The 25317-nt window shown below is 45.9% G+C and overlaps 1 protein-coding gene and 1 long non-coding RNA gene across 16 annotated transcripts in view; both read left to right on the forward strand.

Moving 5' to 3' along the window:
* Window positions 1–2552: 2552 nt before the first annotated feature.
* Window positions 2553–9249, forward strand: LOC118915127 (uncharacterized). Its single transcript, XR_005025969.2, has 3 exons — window positions 2553–2787; window positions 6525–6629; window positions 8774–9249. It is a non-coding gene; the product is annotated as an uncharacterized LOC118915127 (long non-coding RNA).
* Window positions 9250–18338: 9089 nt separating this feature from the next.
* LRATD2 (LRAT domain containing 2) overlaps window positions 18339–25317 on the forward strand; it is a 263088-nt gene continuing 256109 nt past the window's right edge. For 10 of the 15 annotated variants that reach the window (XR_005025881.2, XR_008996157.1, XR_005025887.2 and 7 more), the window contains exons 1-2: window positions 18340–19426; window positions 19955–21179. Coding sequence is in view for 5 of the 15 variants with exons in the window: in XM_036890508.2 (XP_036746403.1) it covers window positions 20051–20983 (933 nt within the window). In the remaining 10 variants the exon portion in view is untranslated. Of the gene's footprint in view, window positions 19501–19679; window positions 19748–19954; window positions 24720–25317 lie in introns of those variants that run through there. The other 5 variants (XM_036890508.2, XM_036890512.2, XM_036890507.2 and 2 more) reach the window with 5 other exon arrangements.

Below are 25317 nucleotides of genomic sequence, written 5' to 3' on the forward strand. Positions count from 1 at the left end.
ATTCACATCAAGAAGCTAAATCATCTTTATTTAGTCTAAGATTTTCAACACTGAGGTTCCTTCTGCAGAATGAGGAATTTATCATCTCAGGTCTCAGATTAATCGGAGAGAATTTTTTAGCTAAAATATTTACATATATATGTTCCCATAAATGATTTTACTATAAAATTAGGAAGAAGTCTACTTCCTCTGCCTAAAGCAAAACAAAAAAATTAAGCAAGAACCCTCAACAGTGCCTTCTTCCAAGTTGTTCCGTTACCTCTTGTCTCTGTCTTGGCACCCACTTTACTGAATTGCATGTACAGGTCATCCCCTGCACTGGGCAGTGTGGTCCTGGTGGGTAGGTCATGCTCCTATTTCATTCCCACACCCCTGGCACTGCGCAATGCCCGGCACACAGCAAGCCTCAGTATATACTGCAGGATGAACAGATACTCGGTGCCCTCAGAACACCCCGCAAGCGCTGCTGTCAGAGTGTGTTATGCAATTATACGTTGAGTCATCAGCCTCATCCACAAAAGCAGACACCATATTTCACTTAATTTTATACCTCCTATGCTTGGAACATCATGTCCACTCAAAACATGTGTTGTAGGAAAAATGAAGGATGCAGGAAGGAAGAAATAAAGCTTCATTATCCCTTGCCTGCCTGCATGACTTGGAGCTACCTGGTTAAGTCCCTGGGTTACTGTCAGAGGGTTATGCCCACAATCATTCCAAAAGAGCTGCCTTTCTGTCACGGAGATGCCCTGAGGAAAGGACAATGGAATCCAAGGGCCTGGGAAGAAAGATCTGGTTCAGCTGGTCACAAGAGCAGCAGCATCTTCCCTCATTCCAGTCAACTCCTAGTTGTCCCTGAGATCTCAGGTCAAGCGCCCTCCCCCGTGGGAATCTTTCCCTGACCCTCAATAGCATTCATGTTGTCTTGATTCAGAGCACTTCACTCGTTTGTGTATTTATTAGGGTGGCTTCTTTGAAATGTGCCTGACTCTCCTGCAATTTCCATCAGTTGGAATTGCATCTATTTTGTTCATTATTCTATTCCCAGTGCCAAGCATGATGTCTTCCAATTAAGTGTTCAGTAAATTAGTGCCGAATGCGTGAGTCAATGGATAAGCAGATCTTCACCCTGTGCTCAACTCACATTGGACCACATCTTCTCATTCCTGGTCCGAATGCTCTTCCCCTAGTTCCCACCATTTTAAATGCCATCTTGTGTGTACATCGAGGAATTGGGTTTTTCTGTGAACCAATCACTCTCACCCACCCTCCAATTGTTTTCATGGATACTATCCCTGCAGGTGACCTAGCCAGCATCATAAAAGAAAGCTGTAGATTCTAAACCAGTGTTTTTTAAACAGGCTTTCTATAGAAGACATCTTTTAAAAATGTATGTCCAATAAATGGTGGTGCATCCATATAATGGAGTATCATTCAATGGTAAAAAGAAATGAACTATCAAGCCGTTAAAAGCCATAAAAAGACAAAAAGAATATTGCTGAGTAAAAGAAGCCAGTCTGAAAGGTCTACACGTTGTCTTATTGCAACTATATGACATTCTGGAAAAGGCAAAACTATGGACACACCAAAGAGCTCAGTGGCTTCCAGTTCAGGGGAGGGATGAACAGGTGGAGCACAGCGCATTTTTAAGACAGTGAAACTATTTTGTACGACACTGTAATGGTGGATACATCACATTATGAGTTTGTCAAAACCTATAGAATGTACAACAAAAAGTGAACCCTAACATAAACTATAGTCTTTAAGTAATAATAATATATCAATATTGGTTCATCAACTGTAACAAATGTAGCACACTAATGCAAGATGTTAATAATAGAAGAAATAAGCTGGGGGGCTGGATAATAGGGGTATAATGGGAACTCTAATTTCTGCTCAATGTTTCTGTAAATCTAAAATAGTCCTAAAAAGTGAAATCCACTAATTAAAAAGAAATCAGTATTCTAGCTGATCATTCAATATATAAAATATAAGAATAGTGGACTCTGGCTGAAGAGGGGGTGGGGGCCTCCTCCACTGTACACACACAAACACCCCACATAGCTCACTTTTCTTCTCCTGGGTCCCAGGGACACCACTGTGGAAAAATCCACACTGCTCTAGGCAGTTACTTGAAACCTTCCCTTGCCGTGCTCACCCCCCAGGCCTCACCCCCACCCCATCCCCTACCAGAAGTGTGCCCTCAAGACTCTGAACTGGCTCCTGACTCTGTAAAGCCTAACCCTGAAACCCCCCTCAGGCCCGCAGTGCCGTGTTAGAAAGGCAGGTGGGCTCCATGTGGCTCCTCCCAGACCTTAGGACAATGGGCCTGATTCAAACTTTGCTCTTCTCACTTTGGTCTTTCCATGGCATTGGCTGAGTTTGGGCCCAATCCTGTCCCATTAAGCCCCGTCCAGGAGCAGAGAGTGTGTGGGGAAGGCAAAGAGTAGTGGGAGAAGGGAACATGGACTTTGAACTGGGGATATATGAGGCCAGACTGTTTTCATATTCCAAAGTCACAGCCAAGACTCCTCAGCGTGCTGCTTGTGAACGCACCCGAGTGCCAGTGAAGAATCCAGGAGAGAACGCAATCCCTTGTCGGCAAACCAGAACCTGTTAACTGAGTGTGGCGACACCACGATTACTGGCAAATGCTGGGCCGAAGGAGAACCTGTGAAATCTGCAGGGCACCGAGACAGCTCGGAGCCCTTCCACCCACGGACAGTGCGCTTCGGAGCTGTGCCTGTGTGGAGGGAGAGCTTCTGAAACACGCTGGAGCTGCACCAGGTGAGGCCCCTGGGAAAGGGGACAGACTCTCTCCAGCAGCAGGCAGGCTGACAAACGGCATCGCCATGGCTGCCCAGCAGCACCTGCGCCAAAGCCTTTCAGGAATCTCGGCTGTTTGTGGGAACTGGATAGCATTCCCCAAAGGCCAGCATTCCTACACTCAGAGGCACATTCAGTGGCTGCCTCTCCACTTTCCCTCACTCTAACTAAGAAAAACGAGAGTGGGCCCTTACACCCGGCTGAGGCTGGGGACCCTCATTAGAGGCCATGCATCACAGACGCAATCCCTGCAATCTCCGTCTGCCACAGATCCCATCTATTTGCAGATCACAATGTGGAACGTCCTTAGTATCTCTTAAATTCCTAATGGGACTGAGGGAAAAATAGCCCCTCATTGATGTAACTGATGTGCCAATTAAGGACTCAGGTCTCTCTCTTTTGCCTTCCTGTGTTGTTTCCCCAGCAAATCTCAGGGGTAAATGAGTGACAAGATAATGTAATTACTATTGTATATTTGCCACAAAGAACACCCCGTTAAAAACCTTCCCTTTGGGCCAGCAGTAGATGCTAGTCTGCATTTTTTCAAAGAAAATAAGGGAAATGTGTGAAGATTGGTCTAATAAGGTAATGTTTTGGAAAACAATAGAAACTGAATTTAAACTTAGCTTAAATTTTTATAGAAACCAGATCCCCTCAACCAACTAGCAAAACAAATAAATAAGAAACATCCCCCAAAAAAGGAGTTCTGTGAGGTTTTCTGTTTAAATGGTCTCTAAAGCTGTCTGTTTAGATACATGTGTTTGTCTTTTCTGGCCAATATATCTCCATTATTGCAGAAGAGATACAACTTCATTTTTAGGGTGGTGTTTTTCAAAATTCCTCCTTCTGCAACCCCTGTTCAAATTTGAATTTCTAGTCAGAATTGGCAGTAATAGTGTCCCAGTCACTTAGGTCAGGTAAGAATCTCATTCACTGCAAACCAGAGTTCTTCCCAGTGGCATTCAGAATAGAACTAAAGGGGAAAAGACTCTTTCCCTTTGGTGGGAAACTGAGAAAGTGATTCCTGGAGCTGAGTCAGCTGTGATTCCAGCCTCAGGGGAAGCCACTTATCTAAAGGATGAAGGTGACACGCAGAGAAAGGCAAAGACATGATAGGGAGAACTATATAGATGTTCAGGTTCTTGGTTTAAGGTATATATGGTGGATTATTACAGTAATGGGTCCCAGAACTCATGTCTTCTTGTATACACACCATGGCACAGTCCCTCCCACTCTGATTCAGGTCTTGGCCACATGATTTGCTTTGGCTGGTGGGACACCAGCAAATGTGATGCAAGCAGAGCTTGAAAAGCAGTCATGTGGTGGGACCTTCCCTTTCTCTTGGTGCTGTTAGAACTTAGTCACCATGTGAAGAAGCCCAGGCTAGCTTGCTGGAGACAAGTAGCCTAGCCAATAGCCAGCACCATTTGCCAGACACGAGAAGATCATCACAGATCATTCAGCCCTGTTATGCCTCATGAGAGACACCAGAGATCAGTAGAAGAACCATCTAGCTGAGCCCAGTTCTAAAATGATAGTTCACAGAGTTATGAGCAAATTAAATGTTTTAGAGCGGTCTGTTGCTCAACAATAAATAACTTGCAGCCTTCTGAGACCTTTCTGCCACTATGTGAAGGTGACAGTCGGACCAGAAACCAAGTAGAAAGAAAAGCCCAGGTGTTTCAACCAGCCCAGCTACCCTGGCCATTTGCCTAAGGTCACAGACTAACACTAAGCCCAGCTGAAACTGCATGGCACAGAATGACTCTCCCAGATGAGTTGACAATCTACAGATTTATAAACAAATAGATGTTTGTTTAAAACTTAAATAGTCACTAAGTTTTGGAGTGGCTTGTTATGTAGCAAAAGCTAACTTGCAACATTCTTGAAGTCACCCCATTCTTGGCCTTTCTCAGAGAGATACTATCTTCCCCATTTTGCCCAATCTGCTCTGCAAGATTGTTAATATGTTTCTAATATCATCACTCCTCCCTTAACTACAAAATCCTGATTTTATGTAGGAAGGCAATGTGCTTCCCCTAAATACTCTATCCATTTCTTTTGCAGCTACATGTAGTTATATGACATAGTTGAAGCCTTAAAGAAGAATATAACAATTGGTGAAGTGGGCCATACCCCTTCCGCTTTCCATCTTCCTACTAGAACACAGATGTGATGACTGGAGCCACAGCAGCTTTTTTGAGACTATGAGTAGAAACAACAACAAAAGAACCTCAGAAATGCCAGATGTGATATTACTGAGCTACTCAAGTTCTAGTGACAATCAAACTCCAGAATCAGAAGTGTTGTTGTAGTACAAGAAAAACAGAAACTTGGTTCCAAGACACCTGTTTAAAGTGGGCTTCTGTTACACACAGCCAAACATAATCTTAAGAGAAATGACTCAAATTAGATTTCTGTCACTTGTAACCAGAAAAGCAATCTAGCCTTTCCCTTGGGGAGCCCTGTGGTGCCTCTGCCTTCCATGACTTAAGGAGCACTTCTCTTTTCTCTCTGGATCATGTGTACACACATAATCATTTCCCATTTTCACCTTAAAATACAGGAGATAGGTGGATATTTTCAAAATATATTTTATTAAATAAAAATACAAAGGAGGAAAGTACAAGAAATATAAACAGCTCAGAGTTGCCCTGTTCCCATCACATTTGACCCTAAAATTACCAAATAGGCTTTATGAGTCCCCATTCTAATCTCTTTACTCTATTACAGTGGTTCTTACAGCAGACTCCCCAGACCAGAAGCATTAGCCCCACCTGAGAACTTGTTAGAAATGCAAATTCCCAGGCCCTAGCCCAAACAGACTCAGAAATTCTGGGGGTAAGGCCAGCAGTAAGTGGTGATTCTGAGGCAGCCAGTGTTTGACAGCCACTACTTTAAGATAATTAATTGCCGGTTTCTGGTGGACAGTCAAGCTCTAGCTCCTTCTAAGCAGTGTTGGATTGAGTCTAGGGTTTGGAATCAAAGGGAACGTGGTATCATATTGTGACTGCCATATTAGCAGTCATCTTAGGCCAGCTGATTAACCTGTAACTCCTTGGGGTCTAAATTTATTTGCAAGTAAATGGGATATTACTTGATGGGATTAAGGATTACATGAGCTAAAACCTACTACTAATTGACAGTGGTAGGGTACAACAGAGTCAGGTCCAGGGTGGGTATGATTGCTGGACCAAGACCAAACATGGGCTGAAATAGGAGTGCAGGTTTCCTGGCCCATTTCTGCAGTCATGCCCAGGGACTGCAGTTATTTGATGCTCCCCCAGTTTCTCTCCAGGATTTTGTATAGTCCTACAGCCGGTGCCATAGTCATTCTCCTTTCTGAGCTTCCAGGTGTACAGGAACACACTAGTTTCCCTCCTCTGCACCCAGGCATGTCCTTCCACCTGTAGTACTTGGCCCCTCTAGATGAAGGTCATTTCTCTGACAAATAAGCCTTGAGGATAATCTGTCAAGCATGTGATTCCACAACAGAGCAGGGTTTCTTTCCTGACTTCTGCAGATAGGAGCTTACATCACAGCCTGAAATGTGTTTCCCCTTATCTTAGCGCCCAAGAACACATTAGCCCATCCTGGTTAGTGATCCAGCAGCCCTGTGTCTGTGGGTAGGATTCCATGTCAACCTCCAGCAAAGTCTACTTGGCTGACTGTTCACTTTTGTTTGCTGCCTTTTCCAGGCTCCAGGCTCATGGACTCATCAGACATCAGTTAAAATTCAGATTCTGATTGAGAAGCTCATAGGTGCACCCTGAGATCTGCATTTTTGACACACTCAGATCCAGGTAAGGCCCATGCAGCCATTGCTGGTTTAAAGACCACACTTGGAGAAACAGGAGCCAGTGTGACCCAGCCCCACAAAGTGGAATGTGGGCCCCTCTGTGATCCAGCAACTGTTGGAAGACTAGACATTGGGAGCGAGCTGCTAGAAATGTTACAACTATTGGACAGTTATTTTATGTCCGCTAAATCTAATAACAATAATTTAAGAAATGGGGCTTGTATGTCATTTAATTATTTTTACTTCACTCTTTTAATAATTTATATCTGTGTTATTTCACCAAAGTATCAGTTCACAAAAAGTTGGAGATTATAAACAAAACAAACAACCTGGTTCTTCCCCACAGTTTGAAAATAATTTCTCTGAACTTCTATACTCTACTGGTTCCTTAACAGAGGGGAGTATAGGACCATGGTGTGTGTGTGTGTGTGTGTGTGTGTGTGTGTGTGTGTGTGTGTGTGTGTGTGTGTGTGTGTGTGTGTGTGTGTAGGTTCCATTTTCATTATGGTTTTAGGGGAATTCCTGCATATCCAGCCCCACATGCATATGGAATGAGCCTGCCATCCATGAAACCCCTCAAGTAATAGGAGTTCTGTTTTGTCCTTTCCTAGTTTGGAAACCTCTGCCAAGTCACTCAGCCTCGCTGAGGCCCCCTTTTGTCATCTGTAGAACAAAGCCCATCCACTGTGTGTGTGACAACATGGGATGACATGATATAGAGCATACCAAGGGTTTAGTACAACACCTGGAACAATCACTAGCAATCAATAAAGAGCAGATACAACTATTATTAGCAAGAGGAAAAAAAATAGCTACAGGGAATATAGGCATTCACTGACTCTATCAGCAATTTTGAGAAAATGCTCCTGACACTGACACAAGGAAAGCAGGATGCTGTGTTCCTCACAACAAAATTAAATTAATTTATTCTTCAACTTAGACCAGTTGGAGCCCAATTTCTCACAAAAATCTACAACTGTAGTAAAATGTTAATCCTAACCACCAGGCATAATGGTGCCTCAAGGCACTGCAAGATGCCTGATCATCAGCAAAAATGTATTTATTTTCATTCTGCTCCAGAAACTTAAGGCCAGTGAATGAATTAATGCAGTTTAGAAAGATTTCCTGTAATAAGGGTGAAGCAAGGCAGGTTTTACTTAACCTTCAGTTAAGCAGAAACCCGGTCAACTAGAGACTTTCAAAGTGGAGTGTTCCTACTTAATGGCTGGTAGATTCTGCCTGTAGGTCACTTTCATAATGACTCAGGCAGCAAAGACCCCTGAGGCTTGCAGACAACAAAAGGAGAGGGGTGAGGACTGTATTAGTAAATGTTGATCTAGTCCCCGGACAATTTGGGCAGGAATTTGTCAGTCACTAGGTGAGGGAAATCTGCCTGGCGGGCATGGAAATCTTCGTTGACCTTGCCAGAATGTCAGACTTCCTGTGCAGGTTGGTGGTGTGCTTAGGTGCCTGCAAGGAGATAGTGATTTGGTACAGCACACTGAAATCCAATTTATTTATTTTAGTTGGCATGTTCCCAAAGTCTAATGACCCAGACCCTCCCACAGTAATACGTGCATTTGTCAAATTACTAAGGGTTCCCAGGTTGCCTCTCCCCGCATGCCAGCTATTCTTATATAGGAAGTTCCGGTTCATTTTCCCAGTGGGTATCTCCCATCAGTTCTGTTTCTGAAATCAGTACAGATGGGCTGAATTTTAAGAAACCTTTCTGAAACTCTTCGGCTAGCTCTTCTGGGTGAAGCATGCTCCACTTAGAGGAGGAAGAAGAAAAAGAAACGTTTACTGGCTGAATTTGCCTCACCAAGATGTTCCTTCCTGTTTTTGTTGGTGACATGAGTGGCACAAATGGTGGTTGGAGTGCCAAGATGCCATGTCCAGTGAGGCTTGGATTCAGACCTGCTTGGATCCATATTCTGTTGGTTGGTTGGCTGGCCAGCTCTGTGATGGAGACAAATCACTTCTGATGTTTTGATTTTCCCATCTATAAAATGGGTATTAGGATAAATAAAGAACCTGCCCTGTGAGGTTGTGAGGAGGGTTAACCAGGTAATGATTGCAAATAGTACAGTACCTGGCACAGATTAAATCCTCCTGCTATCTCAGAGACAAGACCTCATCTTTTTGCAGGTTCATAGTGAAGAGTAGCAATAATATGCTACCCCAAAAGATATCACATTTGGCACAAGGATTATTTTGAGTTGAAATCAACTGAGAAGAAGCAGATGTAAGAAAAGCTCCTTGCCCTCCTCCTATATATCTGAAAACAGAACATAAATTTCATTTGCTAAGTGTCTTCTTCCCTACTTCCTGTATCTGGAAAGAGATAACAACCTTATCTCCAAAGGCATGGAGAAAGGGGCTACATTAAAAAATACCTTACTAACTAGCCCTTATCTGCCACTAGTTTCCCTATGTCTTTGCCTTCCCACAATCTGCCAACCCTAGAAGATCAAAGTCCTTTTCCTTTGTCTTGTCTCTTCTCTACAAAATTCTTATTCTTTGCTATGATGCTATATAAGCCCAAGTTCTAACCGCCCCTTTGATCTACTGCTCACAGAACACTCCTGTTATTCAGGCAATGCACATGTTAATAAACATTCATTTGGTTTTCTCTTGTCAATTTGTCTTTCTTCAGTCTAATTTGAGGGTCCCAGCCAATGAACCTGAGATGTGTAGGCAAAAATGTTTTTTTCCTTCCCTATCAAAGCTAAGCACAGAGTAGTTATAGCCACCCCTGTTAGGTAAAAAGATAGATGTGAGCAGCCAGGGAAGGGGAAGATAAGTTTCAAGAAAAAAAAAAACCACTCAATTAAGGGGTCCCACTTGAAGACAACAACGGATTAGTAGGGAGATTATTTCCTTACCTTTCAGGGCCAGGCCAAACCAGTCATAACCAGATCACAATGCAGGTACAACTGAATAAAACTAAGAACCACCCAAACCACACCTCATCATAATCTCATTAAAATAAAATTGCAGTTTTGCTCCCCGACCTCTCCCCATGGGCTTTCTATGTGCATGTCTTGCCAATGGGTTTCAGCCCCGGAAGTCCGCTATGGAATCAGTGTAACCAAAGAAAATGACAGCAAAACGTTCTTGGGGTGAAAGGGTTATACCCAACTTTATTTCCAGGTGGCAGGTCAGTCACTAAAATCCCATTCACTCAGAGCAAGTCTGCATGCAGCAAGCCGGTCTCTGCCTCTGGGCCCCTCTGTCCACACAGCTGTCCCACACAGTCGTCCCGGGGCACAGCTGTCCTCCGGGCCTCTCTGCACAGTCGTCCTGCACAGCTGTCCTCTGGGCCACTGTCCTCAGCAGGCGCTGCCACCACTCCACCCTCTACTCTGCTCTCCTGCAGCCTTGCAGCCCTGCCACCATGTTGCACACAGAGCACTGGGCGGAGCTCTTTTTATAGAGTCAACAGCCATGTATTGCCCACAGGTGTGCAGTGAGCTAGTCAACCAGGGCCAGGTGAGAATCCTGGCCACAGGAACTCTCATTTTATCCACACTCCACCCCTCCAGGATTCTCTCCTCTCAAGAGGACAAGAGCCGAGGAGAACAAACTCGACCTGTGACACTCTAACTGGCAAAAGCTAGGCAACCATAGGTTATACACCTATTCTTTTGGCCCAGTCTCTAAATAACCCCTGTCTGGCATCCCTAACTACTTTTAGGACTCTTAAGACAAAGGCTTAATTCTATGAGCTTATTAATCCATTATTTCAACAATGCTTACAAATACCTACTAAGTTATTTGGTATATGCTAGTTGGTGTGACAGAGCTGGGAGCCTCCAGGAGGCAAAGATAAAGTTTTAGTGTCTTTGTATACCAAGTGAGAATGATGGATGGCATTAAGTAGGTGCTGTAGAAGGACTCCTGGAACTGACCTGCCAGGCACAGCAGCCGACTGCCATGTGCAGTGGCACATTCAGCCCTGGCAACAAGACCAAGGGCAGGGCTAGACTACAGGGAAGTCCTCACCAGTTAGAGAAAGCGAGAACTCCCTTCCCATCCCATCCTTTGCTCATGCAGTCCAGTCAAAAAACTCTTAACAAACTGACATTCAACCCTCCATGCCATGAACGTTAACAAAATCCTCTCTTGATATTTGTTCTCCACTGGCCCTTATTATTTTCCTTTTCTTCTTCTTTTCTATTTCTCCTCCTTCACCCATTATTACCTCATCAGCTTCCTCCTGGTTCCATTTAATACCTTGAACCTGAGCACATACTTGAAACTCAAAATCACTTTTAGAAGGAATGTTTCTCTTAATCCTCAAAATGAGAATATCAGGCTAATCCAAAGATGATTTCATTTACTCCTATATTTACAAATATCTGATAGATATGATCAATATCTATCATTATAGATTATAATTATAAATATCAATAGATATTTGTTCAGCATCTGTTGTGTGCAGGGCACCACACTGGACAATGGGGGGGTACAACAGTGACACATGGAGGTCTGAGCTCCTGGCAAGACAGACAATGATGAGCAAATAAGCAAATTCAATCACTATTGTAATAAGTGTTAGGCAGGATACAAACATGGGCCGAGGAAGAGTGAGGTGGGTAACAAGCTAGTTAGCAAAGCCCTCACTAAGGACTTGATTGGAGACATAAGGAATGGAAAGGATCTAGCTTTGTGAAGACTGGGATGAAGAATATCCTCATGTCTCATCTAATCCTAATTACCTCTCCAAAAGTCCCACCTCCAAATAGCATCGCATTTGAAGTTAGGGCTTCAGCATATGAATTTTGGGGGCACAAAGAGTACATAACAGGTGTGTTAATACTTTTGAGACTTCATTGGTGCATTCTGCTTATCTTTGCTATTAAACTCACAGGAAAGACAAGGTTGCTGTACTCTAGCTCTCAAGAGCCCAGGAGATAATATACTTGAAGATAGAGGCCACCCCAAGATGTACCATTGTGACATTATTTTGAACTGAAAACCAGGGCCCAAAAGACTCAGAAATTTTATCTCCCATCCCCCAAAAAGCATAAAAAGACTTTAGATGGAGGAACTGCTCCAGGAGCATAGCTATCACCATGGACAGCTATATTCTAACATACACTTGGTGTGGTAGCAGGAAGGGATGCAGCTAAGTCTGTTAAAATTCCTCTCTGTGCTCCCCCCTCCCCATTGTTTCTGGGTGGCCCAGCAACTGTTTATCAAACATTTACTCTTTTCATATCCCTGCAAATTTCTTCCCTTTTTCTTTGAAGTCTCTGACCCCTGCCCTCTTCTTCTTGGTTCAGGATGACATATACCTCATTCTCTCTGTCTTTGGAACCCATATCTATGGCTTCCTTGCATGTAATTAAACTTTGGTGTTTCTCCTGTTAATCAGTCTCATGTCAATTTGATTCTTAGACCAGATAGAAGAACCTTGAAGGGTAGAGGAAATTTCTTTCTCCCCAGCAATGTGCAAAGTATGATGGAAACAGCCGAATGAAAGCCATGCATGCAATTTCAATTTGTATAGTGGTCACATTTAAAAAAGCAACAAGAAACAGAAAAGATAGTAACTTTAATAACACATTTTGTTTAACCTGATAGATCTACATTACAATTTCAACATGTAATCAGTATGAAAAATTAGTAAGACACTTCACTTTTTTTGTGCTGTCTTATAAAATTGGCATGCATTGTACATTTACACCATATTTCAGTTGACACTACATTTCAGATGGTCATAGCCACGTGTGACCAGCGGCTGCCATGGTGGACAGTGCAGAGCTATAATTTTTTTGATGAATTTGACTGTTACATGCGTCCAACTTCTTAATGCCCTCTGAAACTCAACTGCCTAGTACAGTGCCTGGAGAAAGCAGTCATAGGCCTTTTGTACATTTTATAATTAATTTTATCATCTGTAAATTGAGAACAAACCTATACCATTAACAGCTGTTGTGAGCATGAATAGAGAGGTCCCTTCCTTTATTCATGTAGCTATAATTCAGTGAGTCTAGCATGTGTCAAGCAGTGTTCGGGCAGCTGAATGCCTCAGTGAAGTCATCCCTGGACTCAAAAACAAGGATTTCTGACTTCATAGAGCTTGTCGTCTACTTGGGAGAGAGAATAAACACAAATAAATGAATAAATCAATGGAATATTAAACTGCGATAAGTGAGTCGAAGGAAAGAAGCTAAGGGGCATGTATGGGAGAACATTTGGAATGTTATCAGAGAAGGCCCATTATGAGCTAACATCAGAGTTATGACTTAAAGTATGATTTAAGTATGTACCATGAAGATATCTGGGTGAAAAGTGCTGCAGGCAGAAGGAACAGCAAATGTTGAGGTCATGAGGGAAAAGCATGCCAGCCATGGGGAAGGAAGTGCAAGGGGCCAGTATATCTGGAGGTATGAGTGAGAGGGTGTCAGAGAGGTAATGGGGGAGGCAGGCTGGGGCTTTGGGGACTCCTTTAGGGACTTTGGCTCTTTTGTAAGGGAGATGCAGAGCCATGGGAGGGTTTTGAGCAGAGGAGTGACCTGGCTTGGCTTACAGGGTATTGCTGGTGGGAGGGGGTGGGGGGGCTGCTGTGTTAGGAAGTGGGGTGAGTGCTCATGGCAATCCCTAGAAGTGGCCTGGAGAAAGCAGTCATAAATTATGCCCCTCATCGTGGGTGGTGGTTCCCCTAATCTGTCCTGCGGAAAGCTGAGCTGAACAAATGCCATCTTTCTGTGTCACGTGGGAGCTCTTCTTCCCTGGAAGCGTGAAGAATGCCCACGGAAAGGAAAGGAGGGTGGGTTCGCTCTGCCGAAGCTTTTCTCACCATTGACAGCCCTGTGTCCTCTCTGAATAACTCATCCTCCACCTCATGCACAAGAAGTGCAAAATAAGATTCTTAGAATTTCGATTATTTTTTTTAAATCCCTACATTTGGATTTGCAGATATGCCAATATTTGGATTTGTAGAGCTGTAATTTAAGCCAGTCTCTCCCCTGGAACTGCCTAGTGAAATGCATCTTTCATGAGGTTTCTGCAGGAGCCCGGCTACAAAGCTCAGACTCCAGACCACAAATCAAACTCCAGTTCAACAACAGTATGATGTCAGGGGCCTTCCAAAACAAGTCAGCCTCTGGGAGGGATAAGCCCCAGTGTTTTCCCACCGCTGAGTCCTCTGCGAGGAGATGATTGAAAGCTTCTAACTATATAGCCACAGGATTAATGCAGGGAGAGCTGATGGTTTGGGATGAACAATAGCTCCAGACCCCTTCTTGGGGCAGCACCTCTTCACCCTTATCCACAGGGCAGACCAGCTCTGGACCAGCCTGCTTGTGGGATCTTTTCTGGTGATCTAGAGGAAAGTGAAAATAAAACACAGAAGCCAAGGGAAAGGACGCCATGCAGCAGCCTTTGTGCTCCTTTCCTTAACCTGAAGGTCACGAGATAACTCAGCTGAAGTGCCGAAGTCTTTATGCAGGTTTTAAAGCCCAAGACAGACAGGCTGGGAGGATGAAGTGAGCAGCTGCAGGCCAGTACCTCTCAAAGGGCCTGGCCCTCACCTGTGAAGAGTCTGGTTAAATAAAGCATGAATACCAAAGGTAGGTTACAAGACTTATTGTCTCTTTTATTGGGTGGCCCTACTTATGCAGCTGCTCTGTATGTATAACTTTGTGTGGAAATGGGGGCCCTTTGTTAGAGTGAGGTCTGGACTGAACCCCCTGACCCTCCCTGCTCCCCTCTGCCTCTGCTGCCCTGCCTGCTAGAACATCCCTATCACCATGTCCATGAAAGCCCTTGGTTCAGGGAAGGCAATGACCAGGACAGGGAGGCATCCAGCTAGGATGGCCAACTCTCCCTGTTTGCCTAGGACATGGGACTTCCTGTGCCTAAACCACGATGGTTCCAGTCAAACCAGGACAGGTTGATCATTCTCCATCCACACCCTGGTCCTTAGACTGGTCAGCACCTTGATGAATACATATTCTGGTGCCCTGGGGCAGCCTGACAGTGTGAAAAGTAGAGGTGGAGCCAGCCAGATAAGATTTAGATTTGAACCCTGCTTCTCCCACTTAGAATAAGCAAGATTCATATCGCTGGGCCTTTGTATTCTTATTTGGTATATGTAAAAAAACAGCACTGGTATGGAGATTTTACAATACCTGCCCACAACAAATGGTTATCCCTTTGTTCCCCATATTAAAATCATCATGTTTGTTACACAGTGTGTAAATAATGCCTGGCATCTACACAGCCTGTAGGATTTGCAAGGTGCTTCCACATACACTGTCTCATTTGAGGGTTCACAAATGAGGCAAGTAGTATCATGAGCCCCACTTTAGAGATTAGGAAAGAAGGCCGAGTGGAGAAGAAATGGCCCCAAGGTCATACCCTTGGCAAACAGAACTCCACCCGGGGTCACCTCTTTCCATTCTGCTAAGGCTCACCTCCTAAGGTCTCAGTAACACCCCAGAGAGAGTAACAGGTACAGGTAAGCCTGGAAGTTTCCCAGTATAAGGGAGGTGTGGAGAAACCTGTTTTCCAGCAAACTCACTCAGCTGTCGGCTGCTGCCATGAGCCTGGGGCCCAGCCCAGGGAACAGGCCGAGTTCCAGACTGCCTAATCAGATAATTCTGCCCTCGTGCTCCTGTTCTGTACATTCTTGGAGCAAGCCATTTAAACTGAGCTCTGTACAACACCTGCAGAGCCAGGGCAGATGCCTTGTCAGGTAGAAACGTCAATTCTCCATTTTTCCCTGCTGCTCTGGACAGGAATACTGCGAGAAGGACTAACTGGCATTCAACACAACCTGTTTTTATCGAGTGCCTCCTCTGCAGAGGTGTGTGGGATGTGACACTTGGGTCTGTGCTGCGGGGTTGTGGGGCGACAAAGCTACAGTAATGGCTGAGATTTCAAATCCAACTAACACTGCTTTGCAGAGCGGCTTCTCCTGGGGAAGGTGCCTTCGTGGGCTTTATCCTTTTCTCACCAGGCTCCACCTGTGTGCAATGCCTCACCTCCCCACAGTCTGGCCCTCCGTGGGACCCGCTGCGTCTCTCGTCCTTGCATTTCATTTCCCACAGGGCAGCTGGTGATAACCTTAAACCCCAAAGCCTCCCCACCTCCCTGACTGCACCTCCTAGCCAAGCCCCTCTGGAGCTGCAACCGTATTTTTTCCTTTTTCCTGAATGCCCCAACTCTCTCCCACCTCAGGCCTTTGCTCCCTGTTTCCCTGCTGAGGGAGCCAGGAAACATCCTTCCCGCCTCAGCTCAAGGTCCTATTCCTCAGGAGTCCATCTATGACCTCATCCAAAGTAGACCACTTCCCCAATACCCTCTTTGTAGTGACAGTCACTCAGTCCCATTATCCTATATTTTTGTCTTCATGGCCCTTATCACTCAGAAATTTGTACTCATTTACTTCCTTGTCTCCTCCCATCAACATATAAATGCCATATGAGAAAGGACTTTGTCTACTGTGTCTGAGGCTTTATCTCTGGAGCTCAGTAACACTGGACACTCAAATATTTGTCGAATCATGAAGACTCTTTATCTCTGTTCAAAACAAAGTGATGACGAGCACAGGTTTTGAAGTCAAGCAGACCCGTGAGACTGTCCTACTTACCAGCTGAGAGAAATCACTTAGCTTCTCTAAGCGTAATTCTCCTTAATAACAGAATCATGGCTCACTCAGTGGTAGTTGTCATTATCCACGTTAGAATCATGTCACCCCCAGAAGTCCAAGACCATGATGGACTTTGACTTTTGCCTTTGGGTACACATGCCTTGAAACTTCTCCTTGCATCTTCTATTTTCCCTTCCTGCAGGATATCATATTCTCCTAAGGAGTCTACTTATTTCTCTGTCTTCCCTACTATACTGAGCTCCATGGGGACATAACTATCTGCAGACCCTAGTGCTTGTTGTACTGATAGAATGAATGTGTGGTAATGAATGTGCGTGTATAAGACTAGCAGATATAGTCGGTCTTCAAGAAATAGGCTTTGAATCAAGCTCTCTCTAGAAGTGTTAAATATATGAATTAAAGAATATACCACATGATATATAATCAAGAGCTGAATTACATGTAGTCAAGTGATACAATGTGTAATGTGGAAACTGGCTGGCAGAGGTGGCCAACGTGGAGGCTCCCAGGGCCAGCCAAGGAACTAGGCAGTGCAGTGGGTAGGACAGGGACTGGGTCCAAGTGGAGACTACATCTCATCTCCAAGGCACCCACTGCTCAGCTCTAGCTATTGGTTACCATCCTGGAATGTGGACTTGATGGTTTCATATAGTTAGTCTTCTCAAATCTGTGAGATTTCCCAAGTCTCCAAATTGATGGCAGCTAATATAAATTTATTAAGCCATTATTTGAGATGAACACATCATGTTTGGGAGCCATTCTATAACTTCTGACCCAGAACTCTAGGTGATCAGATGGAGGTTAGGCCCTAAACAGGCATTAATACAAGAAGATACATAGGAGGCAGCCATCAAAATGGCCAAGAATTCCCCTAAAGCATCCATTAACTATTTATCGAGGATTTACTAAGGGCCAGGCTAGGGCTATAAAGATGACTCAGCCTGTTTACTGTGAGACTTTATAGTTGGTCAGTTCAAGAATCACTGAGCCCCGTTGCTTACCTGAACAGAGCACATCAAGACAATAAGACAAATACCTAGACAACTAGGTGTCATTTCCTTACTCAACAGATCTTTGCCCCAAAGTCATACTACTGTGTCCTTGTACAGATTCTCCCATTGCCAGTCATACTACTAGTTACCACTTCGGGGCAAAGTGGCCTACTGTGGCTTGCAGTAGCAGAGGTTTTCAGTTTAACAGACATGGGATGACTAGCCATTGACCCTCTAAGCCTCATTCCTCCCCATAAAATAGGAACCTACATGAGCTACATAGTAGTGACAAATACCATTCAGCCCCCAGAGCATGTTACCAAAAAGTCCCAGGGGAGACTCATGTGGTCACAAGCGCCTGAGGCTGATCAGAAAATACTTACATTTAATCTGCACAGCAGGTACACAGAAGTCTCTTTTTGGTCTAACTTACTGTGATCTTAGGCTTGCTGAAGGACTAACTTCCATCTTAGCCCTGCCAATATTGATTGTTTGGGCTCAAAGGTACCTAAGTAGATTGATTTTCTTTTTTTTTCAAACTAAAAGGGATCACAGTAGTGTTAGTATATTTCTGTCTCTGCTGGTTGGAATGCACATTGAATAAGTAATAGTGTTACCTGGAAAAATTTAGTCTAAAGAAACAGTGATGGAAAACAGGGTAGAGCAGATCTTGGGTTGCATTCTTAATTCCACCAGGAATTAGTTTGGGTCTTCAGTGAATGAGGAAATATGTCCATTGTTAATGCTCCACCCCCACTACGAGCCACTGTATTTTTTTAAAAAACAAAGGAGACACTTTGGTAGCCTACATCTTAGGCACAGAAAACCGAAACTAGCAGAGGGGAGGAAGTGTCCCTTTGGGGTGGAGGTTAATAGGCAATAGTCACTTCCTTCTATTAATCAGCAGGAAGGAAATATATCCACCAGGGGCCTCTACTAATTTGTTCTTAATTTAAGGACAATTAGGCAATTCCTACATCCCCTACCCACCCCACCCCGCAAAACAACAACCAGAACTGAATGCTTTCTCTCACTACCTGAAGGACTGGTAACTCTCAAAACAACAGTGGAGCTTATGAGGTCAACTTTGTGCTAACTCCTAGGATATTTAACAAATAGTGCGCCGGTCTTGGAAGGAAGCCAGCAACTAAGTCTTCGTTCTGTTTTATACTATTTCCTTTCCGTGAAAAAAAATTTTTTTTTTCTACACTAAAGTTTCACAGTACTCATTCTGGAAATATCTGTAAAACTGAAGCACTTCTAAAGCTGTCCCACTAAAAAACCTTTTTTATGACCTCTGGCAAGAAATGCGATCTAGGACAGAAAAATGACTGTTTCTGCCTCTCCAGGTAGAAAGCAGCAGCGAAGGGAAACGGAACAAATACAAACTATTCTTTCCTCTCTCATCTCTACACTGGTAGGTGGCGTTTGCCTTCCAACTTCTTTTTAAAGCCCACAGCTCGGAAAAATACGAAATGGCCAAGCAGCGACGAGCCCACAGCCAGCCCGCACTCTAAGAAGACAAGCAATGGCTCCAGCGGCCAGCGTACAATCCCGCGCCGGGAGTGACAACCCTGCCTGCGGGTAAACTATTTACCACGGAATTTAAATCCGCTCCGGGGCGGGGGCGTGGCCTGGGCGGAGCCCCACGGCCCGGATGGGCGGGGAGAGGGCGGGGATCCCGGAGGCTCTGCGCGGGGCGGGTAAGACCCGGGCTCCGGGAGCACGCGCCTGTCTCTTTAAATGCCAGGGGCTGCGCTCCCGCCCGGGGCGCCTGGAGCCGGATCTACAATCCCCTCCCTCCCGCTCCGGCGCTTGTTGCTCGCCGAGTCCGAGCTGGAGCTGCCGCCGCCGGGTAGCGAAGCTGCCTCCTGCACCCCGTTCTCTCACCCCACCTCCCCCGAGGGCAGGTTGAGGGGGAGCAGCAGCCCCAGCAGGAGGTGGGGGGTGCTGTGTGAACAGGCATTGCACCCCACCGTCAACTCTTGAGGCTGAGGCGCTACGTAACCGCGGGGGCAAGACATGCGTGGCCGCCCCCTGCCCAGCCTGGCTGCCGCCCGCGCCGGGAGAAGAGGGACTGCGGATCCCACACCGGCAAACTCGCCCTAGAAGTCTCAAGGGGCGGCGGGGGTGTCCCTCGCGATTCCCCACGGCCTCCACCTCCCGGCGGCTGAGTTTTCGCAGGTAACCCGAGCTAGAGGGCGCGCGCGGGGGAAGGGCGGGCGAGGCCGGAGGAGACGGTGCTGCAGGTGAGCCAGGTAGGGTGGCTCACCTTCCTCGGTGCCGTTTGGGGTTCCTCGCGGGTTCCCCAGAGGATAGAGGCGTGGGGGGCGCCCCAGGGGCTAAGTTAGGGCCTTGGGGTGAAAGGGGAGTTGGGATGGGGGTGAAGTAAAGTTTCTCTTACTTCCCCCGCCCCCCCCCCCCCCCCCCCGCCTAGTCTAGGCAGGTAAGGCGCTGGCGGAAGCAGAAGGAGCTGCTGATGCAATGGGCTTTTGCCTGAGTGAGGTAAAAGCCTGGAAGGAGGGTAGCGGCGGGGAGAGCCTGTCTTCTGTGACCGCGGCCCTGGAGGTGGAGAAATAAGGGAAGGGTTGTATGTCCCAGATGCCCTGTGAGGTGGCCCTAGGTGCCCGGCCTCCCACCTTTCTTCCTCCTAACAATTGTCCTTTCACGGAGGGATTCCTACATGGCTTCCTTGCTTTCCACTCCCAACAGGTGGTCTCAGCCCCTGTCCGGGGTCCCGCGCCAATGACCCTAGTAGTGGTTTCACTTTCTCCCCTCTCGGCGGTGTGACCGCGTGTCCGCAGCGTGATGGGTAACCAGGTGGAGAAACTGACCCACCTAAGTTACAAGGAAGTTCCCACAGCCGACCCTACCGGCGTGGACCGGGACGACGGGCCTCGCATCGGCGTCTCCTACATCTTCTCCAACGACGACGAGGACGTGGAGGCGCCGCCACCCCAGGGACCCGATGGCGGCGGCGGTTTGCCCGACAGCGGGGACGGGCCGCCGCTGCCCACGCCGCAGCCCTACGACCCGCGGCTGCACGAGGTGGAGTGCTCCGTGTTCTACCGCGACGAGTGCATCTACCAGAAGAGCTTCGCGCCGGGCTCCGCGGCGCTGAGCACCTACACGCCCGAGAACCTGCTCAACAAGTGCAGGCCTGGCGACCTGGTGGAGTTTGTGTCGCAGGCGCAGTACCCGCACTGGGCTGTATATGTGGGCAACTTCCAAGTGGTGCACTTGCACCGGCTGGAGGTGAGCAACAGCTTCCTGACGGACGCGAGTCAGGGCCGACGTGGCCGCGTGGTAAACGATCTGTATCGCTACAAGCCGCTGAGCCCCAGCACCGTGGTGCGTAACGCGCTGGCACACGTGGGCGCCAAGGAGCGCGAGCTGAGCTGGCGCAACTCCGAGAGCTTCGCCGCCTGGTGCCGCTACGGCAAGCGCGAGTTCAAGATCGGCGGCGAGCTGCGCATCGGCAAGCAGCCTTACCGGCTGCAGATCCAGCTCTCCGCACAGCGCAGCCACACGCTCGAGTTCCAGAGCTTGGAGGACCTGATCATGGAGAAGCGGCGCAATGACCAGATCGGGCGTGCAGCTGTGTTGCAGGAGCTCGCCACGCACCTGCACCCCGCCGAGCCGGACGAGGGCGGCAGCGACGCCGCGCGGACTACGCCGCCTCCCGGGCGCCACCCTGCGGCCGGCCGAGAGGAGGAGGGCCGAGAGGCGGTGGTGCACTGACAGGGAAGCCGAGGTGCAGAGCTGTGAAAGGGCGCTCTTTGAAGCAGCCGCTGCCCCCTCCCTCTGACGCCCTCCTCCACCACCTTCTGGGCCCCATCTGGGTTCCTGGGCCATTTGGAAAAAGGAATGTTGGCGAAGTGTGCTTCCAGCTGTGACTTGAGCTTGTTATCCTGGACGGAGGAGGAAGAGGGAGCAGGTAGGAACTTCGATTGGAGGCACTTCCTGCCTTCCCGCCCAATCTGTGTGTTTCCCAGATGGGGCAAACTGTGGACTGGCCTGACACTTTATCCCTGCTGGACCTGGGTCCAAAATGGACCCTTCTTTATGCACGTGGGGGTGGAGAAAGTTTGGAGTACCAACCGCCTGCCATTGCCTCTCCTGCGCTCCGGCCATGGGCTTGGAGGATGCCCTGGCTAAGGCCAGAGTGGGTTTGTGACAGCAAGTGGATTTGTGGCAGCGTCTGGCCAGCACAGAGAGTCCTTATCTGCTACCCCCGCGGAGCTGTGTGTGGGATGCAGGAGGCAGAATGATTTATGAGATTCCTGGGGTGAAAAGCTGGGGAAACCAGGACTAGGTCTGGGAGCAGCAGACCGAAACCAAGCAGCCCCCCATGAAGTGTAACGAATAGTTGAGTAAACTTGTGCTACAAAACAAAGACTTGCTACCTCCCTCCTTCCCATCTCCGAGTAATTCATCCTCAGGAGCTGGTGTCTAGCTGGGTCTCCTGCTCCACCCGCCACTTCCCAGGTTACAAGTAAATCATTGTCTCGGGCTGGCTAGGGGAAGGATTCAATTATGGTTCCTGTTTCGCTTCCTTTGTTTCTCGCCTGCTAGTGTAGGCACTTAAAGCTGCATAGTTTGTTATCAAATGAGGGAATAGCCCTTTGTGTCTGTGATCTAATTAAACCTGCTGGGCTGTGCTCATCTGCAGGTCACACGTGGGGTTGTCTGGTGCCGCCCCGTAAAGCATCCACTACAGAAGCAGCTAAACAGGGTTGCCCTGGAAGGAGGTAGTCAGTCTCCTCCCTCTCCTCACCTAACGCCCTTCCTTGTGAGTAAAGGTAACCTTTTTAAAGTGTAAGGCTTTGGTGGTGGGCCTGGGAATTTTTTTCCCCTTACTCGCACTTGTTTTCTGCTCCTGGTAAAAATCTTAGGCCTGAGACATTTCAATGACAACGTATTTACTTTGCTAGCCACAACTGATGGAATTTAATTCGAGATGCAAAGCCTTGTTCTGTTGCAGCAGGCTCCCTGTTGCCTGTAGAACATCCCTTAAGAATGCTTTCTTAATTAAGGGGGATGCAGCAGCCACAAAGGCCACTTTGTGTAGTCAGCAACAAGTCTCGTACAGTCCTAAAGCACAGGTTGGTGATAGTGGGATCTGTGGGTAGCAGGCTGGCTGATTCTACCTGGATCTGCTGCTGAACTACTGTTGGCTTTATTCTGAGGCTTTGAAAAATTTTAGTTTGTCCCGTGTTCATGTGAACTCTAATGACGCATGCCCTCAATTTTGGAATGCTTCTCTGCTGCCCCAAGGCACTGGTAATGGTGTTTCAAAAGTTGAGTCAAGTTTTTGTTGGGAGTCATTGTAGATTACACTGTCGTTTTGTGACAATTCTTACAGCTGGAGTAGAATCACACTTTGAGTGTTCTACAGCCTTGGTCCTCCTCGGGCCTTCTCTACGTCAAGGCAACAGGACTTAAAGCATTTCCTTGTGTACTTTCTTTCAGATTTGGGAAGTTGAGGCCATAAGTTTTAAAAGCCTACCCCGTCATAGCACCTCAGCATGAAATAATTTAGTTACAAGGTCCTTAGTTATGTTCCCAGCTTTTACAGGGAACAACAAACAAGTCCTATCACTTTGACTATTTAAGTGTGGTTCATCTTTATCTTAGTCTGGGATTTGGGAGAGATGTCAATCTATTGTTGGAAATGTAGATCTAGTTTCCATGTTTAATAATCTCACAGTTTTTGTGTTTATATTTTCTTGCTTGTGGAAAAGTGGAGCCAGATACGGGTAATTAAGAGATCCTGCTATACCTACCAGATTGGGATTTTCTTTTATGCTTAATGCATAGTGAAAGTTGAAAGTAATGACCAGTGAGGAGATGGCAGGAGGGAAGAACAGAAACAGAAAAATGCTCTGGCAGCTGTGGGCTGGCCAGCCAGCTTTTTTCCACTCCCTCTTCTCTGTCTTCCTTCTTTGCCCTCAAATGGAAAGTGAGTGTCATTGATCACACTGAGATATGACAGTGACTGTCAGTTGTTACAGAAGAACTGCTTTTTGTGGGAAGTCTCAACCTGAAGAAGAGCTCCTGTAAAATCCACACTAATAGTAGCATTCTGCCTCTAGAGAAGAGGTTTTTGATAACAGAAGAGGAACTAGATCTACTCCAGATACTGCTTTCCCATGGAATGCCAGTGTTTTACCAGGTGACCAGAGATGAGAAATCTGTAATACTTGGGCACAGTGATTCCATTGGAAGCTTTCTTAGGGTTAAAACACTTAGAGGAACAGTCAACCAGTGGAAGCTTCAAGGGGAATTCACTCAACTCTTGGCTCTTTCCTCAAAACAGCAGTGTTGTGGATAAGCGAGTTTTTAATGCCCAAGCAATGGCTACATCTGGCACTTAAAAAGAAAAATAAACACGTTTAATAATTTTTGTTTCTCTCTAGGAATAAGACTTTAGAACTATTTTGTACTGTGAATTACAGATGTTCTTTGAAGGAAAGAAATACTGGTTCTAACGTTCTTCAGAATCTGTGGCAGGGATAAAAAGCAGGATACCTGACTGGAACATAGGCTAAATGTAATCAAATTCTATTTTCTTACTCAAGCAAATATTTTCTTGAGACTGCTTATGTATGTCAAAGGAGCCCACAACTTCAGCTACATGACTTTTTGTATTGAGAGAACTCATACTTTTTGTAGCTTTTCGTCTACGTTTAATTTGAAGTGACTTTATAGCACTAAAATGCCTAGCAGAAGACTTTACTCCAGACCTTTAAGGAAATTTTTAGTTTTTATGAAAAATGACACTTTAGTGGTTAAACTTCTCATGTCTTTGGTGCGTGTGGCCCTAAAAGCACCATTGGACAGCTCCACAACCACATGGAAACATATTTTTGGAAGCAAAACTTTAATTTTATATGACATGTTATAAAGAGTGAAGAAAATTTAAGGACTACTTGTTTTCTATTTTTTTCTTAAAATGGAATCCACTGTGTTGAAGACTCTTGATATTAATGTGATTGTCTAACTGTTTTTTATACATTAATATAAAATCTCGTGTAATCATGGTCATTGAATGGATTTGTTTGGAAAGTTACACTTTATTTGAGAGGTATTTTTTTTTTAAATCAGGGTGACTGTAAACCTGACTAGTTTATTCAACTTTTCATTATATTGTTTCATTCTTAGTTATAATAGTCATGACCCATGGAGAATTACGTTGACTAATATAAGTCCCACGTGTATTTTGTTTCCCAGTGAGTTGTGTGAACTTTATTTTTGTTGAAGATTGTATGTTAAACCAATGTTTTGTCCTAATACCACTTCTTGAGAAGGAGGTTCTCATTTGAAATTGTATCATTTCCTTCAAAATGAAGGGCAATGCTTAGTTAAATAAAAGATTGATGACATCTTCTAAGCCATTTTCTCTTTACTCACTCTTGTTAAAATCTGTCAAATCCTTTTGAAAACTCTATAAAGTTCCAATAAACCATCTATGAGAGTGAACTGAATTTATATATTTTTTCCACTTGTATCCCTTTTCTGCCATTTTGGTCCAAATCTCAGCTACTCAGCTTAGATTCTGAGAATATTTGTGTGTCATATTTACATTGCTCAGTAAACATTGTGGTGAATTCATTTAGTGACTGAAAGCCCTGTGCATTGGCTGTGTGAGCAGTAATCACCCGTTGCTTCTAGGCTATCAGTGTTCATGAAAAATGGCTCATGAACATAAATATTCAATTTCACATTGATTTTCAGAATCGGTGCAGACATTGCTGGAAACCACGCTCACATTTTGAAATCTACCCTGGGAAGTTTTGGTATTAATGATTCAGTAAGCCCTGGTCCATTTTAGATGGTTTCAGAGTCCCAAAGTGAATGGGATCACTGAGTAATTACAAAAAACGGGCAAACATGATCACATGGCACAGTTGGCAAAATAAGGGATGCAGGTGCCATCAGTTGGTGAAAGAGCAGGTGTAGCAACTGGGATGGGTGTGTGGGAGGCTACCAGCCCTCCTCCAGCTGACACCTGAAGCCACAGTCCTATGGGGTTCAAAATCCTGGGCTTTTTCAACAGGCTCCCATGAGAATTT

This window comes from Manis pentadactyla, chromosome 3 (genome assembly GCF_030020395.1).
Source record: "Manis pentadactyla isolate mManPen7 chromosome 3, mManPen7.hap1, whole genome shotgun sequence".
Classification (NCBI taxonomy): Eukaryota; Metazoa; Chordata; class Mammalia; order Pholidota; family Manidae; genus Manis; species Manis pentadactyla.